Here is a 14,907-nt window from a genome sequence, read left to right as displayed (position 1 = left end):
AGTCACCTGTGCTGTCTTCTGCCTCTTCTGCTCCTCCAGCTGATGTTGTAGCTGCTGCTGTAGAGACTGGATCTGGTCGAGCTGAGACTTTTGCTGAGCCAACTGTTCCCTCTGAAGGACCAACTGCTTCTCCCGCTCGTGCTGCTGCTGCTGAAACACCTGCACACAGCCAGTGGGAAAAGGCCAATGCAAAATGCAACGAGAACAGAAAAGAAAAACCCAAAACAAAGTGGGTGACATAGGAACCGGGGGGTGGGGGAGGTGACACCAAAGTGCACAAACAAGGGAAACAAATGGACAACAAAGATGACAACATAAAAGAAGGAAAAGGGCACAAGACAAAGATAGTTAACCAATAGATAACTGTTGTTGTGTTTAAATGCCCTCCCCAGTCTCTGATAAAGGATGCTTTTTTTGACGTTTTTCCAAACTTAGCTTTTTTATTAAATTTTGTGATATTTTATGGCTTTTAGTTGCAGAAATATAACACATTTTTTTATATTATATTTGTTCTCAGTAGACTTGGTTATATTTTTATTTCAGGTTAAATGCAATGGAATACTTACTTATAGCTATATCAAGTATATTTTAAAGGTTTATTGGTCTCACAATCTCATATTTAGATCTAAGTGTAAAAAATAAATGTTCTGAATTGTTGTTAAGTGCTATTCAAAATGTATCCTGTTGTAATTATATTGCATGCACATTATTGTCTTTGTTTTTCCTGCATAAAGTGGTTGGAGAAATGTCATGTGAAGCATCTTATTTCAAAGAGTGAGTTGGCTAAATCAAGAAAGGATCTCTTGGGAAGAAATGTAGAATGGAGATATTGCTAGGGTCACATGGATTAGTTTATATTAGGACTCCAAGTTAGGGTCAAATGTGAAAAAAAGTGTAAAGAGCAAAAAGAGCAAATTAAATGCAGTGCAAATATTTAGCTGCCAGTTTATGTGTGGGCTTATTAGAAGGTTTCTTAAAGCGTTTGTGAAAAGCTGGCATGAGAAAGAGTTAGGGGTTTTGCTTGTTCTGCAGGTCGTGAGATGCATGTTAATAAGTCATCTCGAAGTGAACCATTCTTCCACACCTGTTTGACTGTTTTTACTTGAAAGACTTTCAACTGCTTGTTCTATTGGGACACAAGAGAAGTCATGTCATTCTTTTCAGTAATCAATTTAAATTTTAACATACAGTAATTCCCCAGTGTTTTTGACATGTTTTGGTTCATCTGCAATCACATTTCTGTTGTTGCATAAACACAGGCCATGAAATAGTAGCAGTAAATAAAGCATTGTATAACTTTAAAAACGTATACATACAAAAACAGGCATTCATACAATATGTTTTATATTGTGAGGAAAGTAAGTATTTGAACACCCTGCGATTTTGCAAGTTCTCCTACTTAGAAATGATTGAGGGGACTGAAATATTCATCGTAGGTGCATTTCCACTGTGAGAGACAGAATATAAATATTAAAAGATATGTCATGTTGGAAGACCCAGCCACGATTCATCTTCAGTGTTCTGACTGAGGGACGGTTGTTACTTTAAAATCTCTCAATACATGGCCCATTCATTCTCTCCTTAATGCAGTGGAGTTGTCCCTGTGCAGAAAAGCACCCCCAGAGCATGATGTTTCCACCCCCAGGATTCACAGTAGGGAAGGTGTTCTTGTGATGGTTCTCCTCCTCCTTCCTCCAAACAGGAATTTATACCAAAAAGTTCTATTTCGGTCTCATCTGACCACATGACTTTTTCCCATGGTCATTGGCAAACCTCAGACAGGCCTGGACCTGTGCTGACTAAAGCAGGGGAACCTTCTGTGTGATGCATGATCTTAAACCATGGACGGCATATTGTATTAACAATAATAACCTTTGAATCAACCAGTTCTGGGCAGATTCCTCATCTTTCTTATCATCATTGATACCCCACGAGGTGAGATCTTGCATGGAGCACCAGTCCGAGGGACATTGACATTGTCATCCTCCTTCCATTTTCTAACAATTGCTCCAACAAATGATCTTCTTTCACCAAGCTGCTTGCCAATTGCCCTGTAGCCGTTTCCAGCCTTGTGGAGGTCTACAATTTTGTTTCTGGTGTCTTTTGACAGCTCTTTGGCCTTGCCCGTGGGAGTAGTTGGAGTCTGACTAATTTGGAGGGTCTTTATGCAGCTAACAAACAGGTGTACGTTTTTAGAATATTTAGTAGAGTAGAGGTGACATTTTTAAAGGCAAGACTAACAGGTCTTTGAGAGAACTCTTACAGGTTTGGCAAGTTTTCAAATACTTATTTGCACCAATAACATACAAATAAATTATTCAAAAATCATACATTTCCAGATTTCTTTCTAAGATTCTGTCTCTCAATGCACTTACGATGAAAATGTCATACCCCTCCATAAATTCTAAGTTGGAGAACGTGTTAAATAGCAGAGTGTTCAAATACTTACTTTCCTCACTGTAAATAACCATACATACAGCATCGGTAACACACGCGCACCAATGCATGCAAATTAAAACTTAAAAATGAATTATAATTTGATAAATCATGACAAAATATACCATCAAAATGTTTCAAACAAACATCTAAAGTTTCTTTACACAGCGCATGCAATGACAAGCATGCACATAAAATATATTAGGGTTTAATTATCGTCTTTCAAGTACTAAGTACTTATGTCAGTGTTTATCCTACAAAAACACTTTTACATTTCAACATTTTTCCAAACCTTACCACAGTTACTCAAATTGCCCTTGAATCTTTATGGCATTTTGCCCCAATATATTGCTGTTTGACCAAAACACACAAAACAATTTGGGTTGCACAACACAGACAAGACAAAGGATATCTAAAATAATATAAGACAACAAAAATTTAAATTCAAAATAAGGGTCACGAGACAGACAATTACAACAAAAAATATGCAGGAACACAGACATCTACAAACAAACAACATACAAATCAAAACTACATATAACTGTCTTTCTACCTGTTCCTTGATAGTTTGCAGCTCGTGTAGCTCTCTCTGCACCAACATCTGTTCCTTCTCTCTGTGTAGCTTCAGTTCAATCCTCTCTCTCTCCAGTTCTTCTTGCAGTCGCAGTTGTCTCAGTTTCTCCAACTCAACTCGTTCTCTTTCCATTTGCAGCAGTTGTTCTTGCTGCCTGTGTAACCTTTCCGCGTCAGTTTCACCTTCTTTGTGGACAGCTCCGGGTGGTGGGAATGGCGGTAGACCTCCAGCGACAGGCACACCACCAGGGAGCCCAATAGGAGCTTGGGTTGGCGGATAGGCGTGCACTGCCGGAGGAGGCTGGACTGCTGCTTGCTGAGCAGTCGTTGCTTGCTTTTGACTGTTCAGGTGCGCTTGGGACAGATTAATCGGTTGCTGTTGTGCGTCTATAGGAATTTTCGTGGTTGATGGGGCTGCTTCCGAAGTCACTACAGCGCCTTTTCCAAGATATACCGGTTCCTCTTGTACAGAAGTTGTTGCTGGTGCACTAACTGGAGCTGCAACAGTTGAAATGGCTGGTGCTGTGTCTGTAGCGGTTGTTGTTTGTAATAGTCCGGGGGAAGGGTAGCGAACAGGAGTAGGTCCAGATAGGGGCATCCTTGGACTCATTGGAAGTCTAGTGAGGCTTGATAGTGGTACAGGTGTCATACTTGGGGAGGCAAAAGGCCGGTATACACCCCTTAGCAACGGGTGTAGTACTGAAGCTGGTTGAGTTGTTATGGGAAGTGTGGACGCAATTGGTGTTTGGATAGTTGAGTAGATCATTCCATCGGCGGAGCGGATTGCAGCAGGGTACATTGCCCTAAGACTAGCCTGCCTAGCATTGATGAGATTTGTTAACGCTTGATTATGTGTTATTGGCTTCCCGTCGAGTCCAATCAGCAGATTTGACCTCATACCAAGACTTGCTGCGAGTCTAGAACCAGGAGGACCAGTTGGCCTTCCCAAGCTTCCATATTGCATCAAATCTGGGTTACTTCCATATCGGTCCATTGAGTTTAGTGCCGCACACATCCTGCTGATTTCTCTTGCAGTTGTAGCACTGTATTGAGCTAGGTTTGCCTCTTGGAAACCGGCAATATCCCGAGCGGAATAGCCAAAGTCAGACATGTTGGACAATGAATTGTATCTTCTTATAGGTAAAGTTTGGGATGCTATGTCTCCACCTTGACGCAAATCATTGTATGAACCATATTGCATTCCTATATAACTTCCATATCCTGGTTTCATTCCTGTTACATCCATGCCTAGATCTGTCGGAGGCTGGAATTGCGGCTCCATTTTAGAGTGATATTGCATTTCGGCTTCTGCTAAATTTGTATCCGACATTGAAGGCTGCAGTCTTCCGGGATATGGTAGTGTATATGCTTTCCGCGCGTCCATAGGATATTCATGGTACCTTGGTTGCCGTTCAGAATCAGACTCATAAGACAAAGGTGGGGCTGATGGTGGTCTTATACCTTCTTTTTCTGGAGCACCGACACAGCTACCTCCAAATGGAAGTCGGTAAACAACATCGCAACATGCTGGTTGGCTATCCGGCTTGATTTGTCCACCTCTTAGATCCATTGCATCTTGCCCTTCTTCAACTTTAACTAATTGTGTTACAGCTCTTGCTTGATCTTGTCCATCCATCTGGACAACCATACCAGGTGGGCTCGGTTTTCCTCTTATTTCAACAGGTCCAGGGCCATATAATTCTGCGTTAATTGGTGAAACAGCACTCACGACTGCCGTGGCATTGCTAGTTTGGCTCACCATCAAATCCTTCTTCATCATTGGTGTGATTTGTCCGGTTAAGTTGAATCTGGCCAGTGCAGAGACTTGTTGATGATGCTGATGATGTTGCAGTTGTTGTTCAAGTAATTCTTGCTGCTTCTGTAACTTTTCTTGTTGTTTTTGAAGCTCTCTTTGCTGTATGCTCAAATCTTCAAGTTTAGCGTCAATCTTCGGTATGGTTGGATCAGCTGGTTTGCTTTGGGAGAGACATACAGCCGAACCGATTCCTTGTCCAAGATCAACCCTATTTTGAAGCGGGTCTCCGTAGATTGTAGGTTGCTTGGGTTGGTTCATAAACATTGACGCAGCTACAGTGACACTAACTGTTGTAGGTGTAGCAACTTCTTGTGTATTCAAATTCATTATAAGGGGTTGGACGATTGTTGAATGCCTGCCCAATTCCTGTCCACTGTGGTATCTTCGGCTTTCTGTCGCCAATGATGTCAGATCCATACCATGATCTGTCATAATTATTGGAGCATTTTTACCCAAAGTCCTCAAATCGACAACGCTTCCACCTTGAATCATTTGACCTTGCTCTACTCTTGAAGTTCCTGGCACTGTTGATATGCGACACAGAGAAATATTATCCATTGACATCGATCCCCTTGTATAGGTGCAAGCTGTAGTCACCATACTTGTTCCGACATTCACTTTCTCCACCCTCTGTGTACGGTAGAAACTTCTGGTTGGAGAATGTTGATATGGTGGTGTATCTGGAGGGCTTTCACATGGCGAGAAGTTTTCAAAAGTTGATTGACGACTGAATCTTGTGGGAGAAGACAGTGGAGAAGTTGCCGTATTGACTGTCAATGGCCTTGCTGGGCTTGCTGGTGGTGAATATGGCGAGTCTTGTGATGATTGTTGACGGAAAAGTCTTGGAGATACGGATCGGTGTCCTGTTTGGGTACTTTGCGCCATAACTGGAGATGTGGGCCCAGATCCTGTAGAGTCCCTCCGCAGAGCCGAATTGAATGTTTGAGTTGAAAATTCAGCTGTAGCCCTTCGAGGGGAACGTGTCGGACTTTGTAGTGGTGGTGACGGAGACAAAGGAGGGCTAGTGCTACGATAATACGTTGTATACTTTGGCGATCGTGGCTCAATTGTCCTTTCTGCTGCTGATGTTGCGCTCTCTCGTACTTGCACGCCTCTAGTATCTCCAACGCGTCTTGTAATGACTTCCCTCTGGCTGTAAGCTTGAGTAATTTCTGCAATTTTGCTGCAAACACTTGACACTGTAGCCGATGATGTTGCCGTACTCCCGGTATGCCTTCCGTACATACTTGACTGGGTAGTAGTCATAGTATGGCTTGAAGTTGTTTGTGAAATAGTAACTGCATCCCGGGCATAGACACCATAGGCAGCAATGGTAGTGGCAGCAACAGTTGGAGTAATGCCATTTTTTCCTGGTTGGACCTTTGATCTATCTTTATGTCCATCTTTTGCAGAAAAATGCTGGGTCACTCGCACATCCGGTATACGTCCGCCAGTTTCCGCAAACGATACTGGTGCTGACATTTGGGTAGGACTGGTTCCTGGCGTCAAAAGAGCATTACTTTGTTCGAGGAGTTTTGCAAACGCGGCGCTGGTATCTAGTAGTTGTTTGTCCTGGAATGCACTTTCAATTTCTAAATCAACTTGCTCGTCAGTGGCTTGTTGCATTTTTGTAATATTTTGAGATGTTTGGCGGATTTCTTCGTAAATGTCTGTCTCCGTTTCTACTGCTTCATTATCGTATCCAGTTTGTTCTTGGTCATAATCATCTTCCTCATCATCATAGCCTTGTCCGTTGACATCTTCATCATAATATTGTCTAACTTGTTGCTGCTGCTGTTGCTTTTGCTGTTTTTGAAGCAACTCAGCTTTTCTCATCATCTCCTCATAAACCTCTTCAGCACTTTTTAGTGGTTTAGCTGTTGAAGATTGCGCCGTCGTAGTAGTTGTACTTGAAGACTTCTCTACTTGTGAATATAGCGACATGAAAGTCGGCAAGTTGTAATCACCAGCAGATTTGTACTTTGTCTCATATCCCTCGGCTTCTGAATCTAAACTTTGAGGTGAATATTCAGATGCTGAAGACCGATGTAGTTCTTCCATTTCAGCAGCTTGCCTTAGCTCCTCTGTTGGTGATGCGTCTTCAATTGGTGATAAGTTACTTGGAGGCGTCTTGGATCTTTCCCGTCGCCTTTGTGCCCGTAACTCTTCCTTATCCCTTTTTGTTTTGCGGGCAGTACTTCTGATCCTTTGCTGCTCAACTTCCCGCATCTTCTCCTGTTCCCTCAACAACTCCTCTTCTTCTCTGAGCTCATCTTCCTCTGACGAATCTTCGATAGTCGGGAGAAGTGGACCATGCGACCTATGCCTCGCTTTTCTTTGTTGTTTCGCCTCTTCCAGTCTTTGCCTCCTGCTTGGGCTACTATCACTATCTTCCTCCATAGATGAGATGGATGTTGGAGATTGCCCCGAACCATATGACGATGAAGTAGGTGGTATGCTAGATGAGTAGTCACCTCTTGATCTCTCTTCTGGCGATCCTGTCAAGCTTTCCATTTCAAGTTCAGGCTCACGATCTAGACTCAAGTCATTTTCATTGCTTAGGTCCATATCTCTGTCTCTGTAGCTATTTGTATTGTTAAGCTCAATGGTCTTGAATCGTCGTAGCCCGCCTTGCGAAGCCATCATATCTTCTCCTTCCTCCAGCGAACCTTTGTAGACATCCGTACTTGATTTAGTCTCCTCTTCGAAGCTGCTGGAGTGATGTTGTAATCTTCTTTTCTCCTTCCCTGAGTCCCCAATGTGCTTGTGGTGACTTTTTTTGGGTTTCTGGTATCCATATCCCTCATCTTCATCCTCATCCTCCTCCAGTTCGTCCTCCTCAATGTCTTCATCTGCACTCATCTCCATAATTTGACGCCTCATGTACTCTTCATCCGTCATTTCTGTGGGTTCTGACTCTTTTTCCTTTTTCTTTTTGTCCTTTTTGTCCTCTTTGGCTTCCTTACGCTTGCTCTCCCATTCTGGTGTATCCTCTTCTTCTTCTTGAATCTCTTCGAGCTCCTCATCTGAATCGTAGGAGTCAGGCGGGATCGAAAGACTCCGCGGACGTAGGTCCCTGTCCCTATGTTTACGGCCCCTACGATCTGGTTTTTCCTCAGATAAACTTTTTTCCAGTAATGGCCGCATGCTGCTCTCCAGTTTGGTGATTTCAGAAGGACTTGGTGGAGATCCGCGAATAGTGATCAGCCCTCTTTCGCTGAGCTTCATCTCTTCTTCCTGGATCAGTCCGGTGATTTCGCTGTGGGAGCTGGAAATGCCGTCTGAGGAGTAACCGGTGTCACTCAGACTTTGGGGACTGCGGGACAAATCTGTGTTGCTGCTGCTCTTTGTGTCCTAAGAAAAATAGAGAAAAAATATACAAATACAACATTAGTTAGGGAAGAGACGATTTTTAGAGCTTTTTAATGACTGACCGTAGTTATCTAACCATATGTGACCGTTTGTTTTTTGTTTAAAGGGGTCCTATGACACCTTTCTGGTGGAGGGTCTGCAACCAGCTTGTCTCCTTGGAAGTGCTATTGCTTTGTCTGGAATGTTCCACAGTATTACATTAAACTTCTATCTAAATGGAACTTACGAGGTGAAGCAACCAGCCACAGTTACAGGTAAGATCTGTCTGTAAGAGGCATTCAATGTAAGAATTTATGTTTTTGAGCCATAAAAGCATCTATAATTACATATATGCAAAATAGATATGTTTAATGACATACGGGGAAAAGTTCAAGGCAAAGCAATAATGTCTAAATAGAGAGAAGCAGGTAGAAGACTCCATCAGAAAGGTACATTCTGCATCTTTAAGAGGAGCAATAATTAAATGCATACAGATGAAAATGTAGTAGAGAAAGTGATTTTTAGAGGATAATAGTATTACAGATATCAAAGTGGTTGACTGACAAAAATCAAAGGCTGTTGGTTCAACTCAAGCTCCTACATTTTGTCCTTGGCCAAAACATTTCACTCTACATATTGTGTCTGTGTGGTTTTGGCAGCTATGCTTGCATATATATATATATATATATATATATATATATATATATATATATATATATATATATATATATATATATATATATATCTACCCCCTCAGCCCCTGTGGAACTGAAAAGCTATGGAAAAAGTAAAATAATAAATAGTAAGAGCTAAGAATAACATACTGTGATAGCTTGTCACTGAGGGGAAATATTTTAAAATACAATTCATTTATAATTTTCTGTTCTTAAAATGCATTTCAGTATATAAAATATATATATATATATATATATATATATATATATATATATATATATATATATATAGGTGCACTAAAATGTTTTGAATCCACTTATCTTTTCATTTCAACAAAGTCCTTATGATCCAGTCCTGGTTTATATTCGCAGCATTTCTCCGTTTGAAAAGGCACAGAACAGCATTTCTCTGCCTGGCCTTGGGTTTAGCATATTGATAGCCTGCCAATCTCTCCATATTTCAAAAGGGACTCGCGGCGGCTGCTTATTAAGAAAAGGCCTTATTTCACCCGCTCTGCCCATGTCTGTCCTCCAGGTTCAGTGCTCAGTGCCACTTGCAGGCTCAGCGTTCTGCAGCGTAAAATCAATGCATGTCTCCCGAACAAAAATGGGAAATCAAACGAGGAAAAAACACTGATGAAGAGGACGAGGAATTATATTTTGTTTTATGGTGGTTACAGATAAAAATAATTGTCATTGGTAATGAGGAATCTTATTGAAAAAAACAACGCTTTAATTTTTAACTTTAAGCCGAAAAATGTAATATTGAAAGCTAAGTTTTCAATATTAAGCAGGATCAAAGAAGCAAATAATGAAACTGCTGATAAAAAAAACAAAGCATGAATGTGGCAAAAGTCTCTTAAAACAAATGAAAAGTGACTCTCCAGTGGTTGACAAAAATATTCTACAAGTAGGGCTGAATGGTTGCACAAAGACCGCATCAAAAGTGGGACTAAACTGGCACTAAACCTGGAACTAAATCAAGACTAGACCAGGGCTAAACCAGGGCTAGAATATGACCAAAACAAAGTTTACAGCAGGACTAAACTGGGCTCAAAACAGGACCAAACCACGTCAAAAAAGTGAAAACTGGTAAGTTCAGGTCAGTTTGTGTGCATTCACGCGTGTTATTTAAGTCCTTATTTAGTCCTAAATCGATCCCATTTCAGCCCTGATCATGTGGACTTGAAACATGAACAAAGCTAGTTCATTTTAAACTCTTTACAGAAGTCCAAATGTTTCCATGAGTTTTGCCCTCATGGAAAGTTAACAAACAATAACTGACATTAACAGAGTGACTTTTGCTGCTACAGTGATGCTAACAACGGCTAACATGCTAACAGCACTCTTCTTCATGGAGAATAAAACACCCGAATAGATGCTTTTACAATATATCTGTATCATGATTTTACATTGTTGCATGAACAAATGAGGTGCTGCTCAGAAATGAATCCATCCATCCATCCATCTTCTGCCGCTTTATCCGGGGCCGGGTCGCGGGGGCAGCAGTCTGAGCAGGGACTCCCAGACTTCCTTCTCCCCAGACACTTCCTCTAACTCCTCCGGGGGGATCCCGAGGCGTTCCCAGGCCAGCCGAGAGACATAGTCTCTTCAGCGTGTCCTGGGTCTTCCCCGGGGCCTCTTCCCGGTGGGACATGCCTGAAACACCTCCCGAGGGAGGCGCCCAGGAGGCATCCGGAACAGATGCCCGAGCCACCTCAGCTGGCTCCTCTCGACGTGGAGGAGCAGCGGCTCTACTCCGAGCTCCCCCCGTGTGGCCGAGCTCCTCACCTTATCTCTAAGGGAGCGCCCAGCCACACGGCGGAGGAAACTCATTTCGACCGCTTGTATCCGCGATCTTGTTCTTTCGGTCACTACCCAAAGCTCATGACCATAGGTGAGGTCAGAACGTAGACCGACCGGTAAATCGAGAGCTTTGCCTTTCGGCTCAGCTCCCTCTTCACCACAACAGACCGATCCGCCTGTCGATCTCACGCTCCATCCTTCCCTCACTCGTGAACAAGACCCCGAGATACTTGAACTCCTCCACTTGGGGCAAGGACACCCCACCCACCTGGAGAGGGCAAGCCACCTTTTTCCGGTCGAGAACCATGGCCTCGGATTTGGAGGCGCTGATTCTCATCCCAGCCGCTTCACACTCGGCTGCAAACCGTCCCAGTGCATGTTGCAGGTCCGGGTTTGATGGAGCCATCAGGACAACATCGTCTGCAAACAGCAGAGATGAGATCCTGTGGTCCCCAAACCGGACACCCTCCGACCCCTGACCACACCCTCCGACCCCTGACTGCGCCTAGAAATTCTGTCCATAAAAATTATGAACAGAACCGGTGACAAAGGGCAGCCCTGGCGGAGTCCAACATGCACTGGGAACAGGTCTGACTTACTGCCGGCAATGCGAACACAGCTCCTGCTCCGGTCATACAGGGACCGGACAGCCCTGAGCAAAGGGCCCCGGACCCCGTACTCCCGGAGCACCCCCCAAAGGACACCCCGAGGGACACTGTCGAAAGCCTTCTCCAGATCCACAAAGCACATGTGGACTGGTTGGGCAAACTCCCATGAGCCCTCGAGCACCCGATGGAGGGTATAGAGCTGGTCCAGTGTTCCACGACCGGGACGAAAACCACTCTGCTCCTCCTGAATCCGAGGTTCGACTATCGGTCGGATTCTCCTCTCCAGTACCTTGGAATAGACCTTACCCGGGAGGCTGAGGAGTGTGATCCCTCTGTAGTTGGAACACACCCTCCGGTCCCCCTTGAACAGAGGGACCACCACCCCAGTCTGCCAGTCCAGAGGCACGGTCCCCGAACGCCACGCAATGTTGCAGATACTTTAGGTACTCAGGGCGGATCTCATCCACCCCCGGAGCCCTGCCACCGAGGAGTTTGCGAACAACCTCAGTGACTTCAGCTTGGGTGATGGATGAGCCAGCCTCCGAGTCCCCGGTCTCTACTTCCTCTTCGGAAGACGTGACTGAGGGATTAAGGAGATCCTCAAAGTATTCCTTCCCCCGTCCGACGACATCCCCAGTCGAGGTCAGCAGGCCTCCACCCGCACCGTAAACGGTGTTGGTGAGACACTGCTTCTGCGGTTTGCCAGAATTTCTTTGGTGCTGACCGATAGTCCTCCTCCATGGCCTCCCCGAACTCCTCCCAGGCCCGGGTTTTTGCCTCTGCAACAGCACGAGCCGCGGCTCGCTTGGCCTGCCGATACCCTTCGATGACCTCCGGAGACCCACAAGCCAGAGTGGCCTGATAGGCCTCCTTCTTCAGACTGACGGCATCCCTTACTTCCGGTGTCCACCACCGGGTTCGGGGGTTGCCGCCACGACAGGCACCGGAGACCTTGCGACCACAACTCCGAGCAGCCGCATCAACAATGGAGGCGGAGAACATGGTCCACTCGGACTCAATGTCCCCAACCTCCCCCGGGACATGGGAGAAGCTCTCCCGGAGGTGCGAGTTGAATACCCTACTGACAGAGGGCTCCACTAGACGTTCCCAACAGACCCTCACAATGCGCTTGGGTCTGCCAAGTCTGTCCGGCTTCCTCCTCCGCCAGCGGATCCAACTCACCACCAGGTGGTGATCGGTTGACAACTCTGCCCCTCTCTTCACCCGAGTGTCCAAGACACGCGGCCGGAGGTCAGATGACACGACAACAAAGTCGATCATTGACCTCTGGCCTAGGGTGTCCTGGTGCCATCTGCACTGATGGACACCCTTGTGCTTGAACATGGTGTTCGTTATGGACAATCCGTGGCTAGCACAGAAGTCCAATAACTGAACACCGCTCGGGTTCAGATCGGGGAAGCCGTTCTTCCCGATCACCCCTCTCCAGGTGTCACTGTCATTGCCCACGTGGGCGTTGAAGTCCCCCAGTAGAACAACGGAGTCCCCGGTCGGTGCACTGTCCAGTACCCCTCCCAAGGACTCCAAGAAGGCCGGGTACTCTGCACTGCTGTTCGGCCGCCACAACAGTGAGAGACCTGTCCCCCACCCAAAGGCGGAGGGACGCAACCCTCTCGTTTACCGGGGTAAACTCCAACACGTGGCGGCTGAGCTGAGGGGCTATCAGCAAGCCCACACCAGCCCGCCGCCTCTCCCCGCGGGCAACACCAGAGAAGTGGAGCGTCCAGCCCCTCTCGAGGAGATGGTTCCAGAGCCCAAACTGTGCGTGGAGGTGAGGCCGACTATATCTGGTCGATATCGCTCAACCTCCCGCACAAGCTCAGGCTCTTTCCCCCCCAGCGAGGTGACATTCCATGTCCCCAGAGTTAGTCTCTGTGTCTGGAGATCTGGTCGCCGAGGCCCCTGCCGTCGACTGCCGCCCAGATCTCTCTGCACCGGCCCCTTGTGGATCCTCCTGCGGGTGGTGGGCCCACGGGAGGGCGGTCCCACGTCGCTCTTTCGGGCTGTGCCCGGCCGGGCCCCGTGGGGTAAGACCCGGCCACCAGGCGCTCGCCATGGAGCACCCATCCCAGGCCTGGCTCCAGGATGGGGCCCCGGTGACGCCGATCCAGGCGACGTAAACTGCCTTGTTCGTGTTGTCATCATAATGGGCTTCTGAACCGATCTTTGTCTAACCCGTCACCTAGGACCTGTTTGCCTTGGGAGACCCTACCAGGGGCATGAAGCCCCCGACAACATAGCTCCCGGGATCATTCGGGCACTCAAACCCCTCCACCACGTTAAGGTGTCGGTTCAAGGAGAGGTCAGAAATGAATATGAATGTTAAACTTACGTCATAGTGTTTGGACTTCTTGATTTCTTTGATCGGTGTGATTGGCTCCTTCTTCTTCATCTGCTTTTCTTTCTCCGGCTCAGTCTTGGGTTTCTCTTCTGTTTTGGTGGGTTTCGGTGCCTCCGGTGTAGTAGTGGTGGTAGTACCGCTCTTAGCCTCACTGGCAGATTTAGCAGCGATGGGCGTCGGCTGTTTCTGCCCTGGTTTAGCCCCCTGCGGTTGGGCAGTGCCGGTTTTGTGGAGCGGACTTTGTTGGGCTGATGGAGGTCCAGAGGGGGGGTGGTTGCGAGGCGAGCCCATGGGTTGGTGCTTGGGGGAGGGCAGCGGGACGGGCATGGGGGGCTCGTCCAAACCACCTCCAGACATGAGGCGCTGCGTCTGGCAGTTCAGGCATAGCCACTCCTTTTTCTGAAACACAAGAGAGGAGGATTTGTAAGATTTTTTTTATTTATTTTTTATATTATTTTAAATTTAAATTTCCAAAGATTTTTTTAAATTTTACCGTATTTTCCGCCATATAGGACGCACAGGATTTTAACGCGCACTGTCAATGAATGGTATTTTCCTTCATTCAGATTATAAGCCACACTGGACTATAAGGCGCATTAAGCGAAAGAAAACGTGTACCACACAAAATTGCTTTGAGGTCAGTAAGAACAACCAGAATTAATCCATATATAAGGTGCACGTTTTTTGAGAAAATTAAAGGCTTTTAAGTGTGCCTTATAGTGTGGAAAATACGGTACATTTTCTTTTACACTCTAGAGATAAACAGACAAGTAATGCATTAAAAGGAACATAAAGTAAAACAAAAATAATTATAATGAAATCAGTTCTGAAACTGCACGACTTAGATAACTTTGCCAGAAAGATGAAATATCACGTGTGAGTTCACAAGAAAATTCCTTCTTGTTAGGCTCCCGCTGATTCTTTGCAGTCTCACCAGTCGTTTGGACTGTAACCAATCACAGAGCAGCATTGTGGTTTGGGCGGAAGTCAAAACAAAAACTGTGGCGCAAACGGCTGCAATTCGGTATATTTTAGGAGAAATACAGATTAAATTTTTTCTCAATTGTGCACTTTGTACATTTGTGGATGAGAATGAGGACTGTGCTTACCTGAACACTGAATTGAACACAACTTAAATGTTTCAGCTTTTTCTTCAGTTGTGACCCTTCAATCAATCAGCATAATGTATTTTTTTTAACGTTACGAGGGCCCAGATTGATTCATGTGAAGAACTCAATTCAGAGACACAGCTCAATCTGACGTGAAGCAGCTTATGACAAACAT

At 45.5% G+C, this 14,907-nt stretch overlaps 1 protein-coding gene across 1 annotated transcript in view; it reads right to left on the bottom strand.

Annotated features, from left to right (window-relative positions):
* bsna (bassoon presynaptic cytomatrix protein a) overlaps nt 1-14,027 on the bottom strand; it is a 29,084-nt gene extending 15,057 nt beyond the window's left edge. The window contains exons 1-4 of the mRNA XM_072448673.1: nt 13,615-14,027; nt 2,990-8,179; nt 1,085-1,126; nt 7-159 (exon numbers count right to left, since the gene is read on the bottom strand). Coding sequence (XP_072304774.1) covers nt 7-159; nt 1,085-1,126; nt 2,990-8,179; nt 13,615-13,980 — 5,751 coding nt within the window. The 5' untranslated portion in view covers nt 13,981-14,027. The remainder of the gene's footprint in view (nt 1-6; nt 160-1,084; nt 1,127-2,989; nt 8,180-13,614) is intronic.
* Between the last annotated feature and the right edge of the window lie 880 nt (nt 14,028-14,907).

The sequence above is a fragment of the Eucyclogobius newberryi genome, unplaced genomic scaffold (genome assembly GCF_026437365.1).
Source record: "Eucyclogobius newberryi isolate DKJ021-1_F unplaced genomic scaffold, fEucNew1.0.hap1 SCAF_17, whole genome shotgun sequence".
Classification (NCBI taxonomy): Eukaryota; Metazoa; Chordata; class Actinopteri; order Gobiiformes; family Gobiidae; genus Eucyclogobius; species Eucyclogobius newberryi.
Note: the sequence above shows the minus strand (reverse complement) of the source record. Positions and strands in the feature narration are given on the sequence as shown.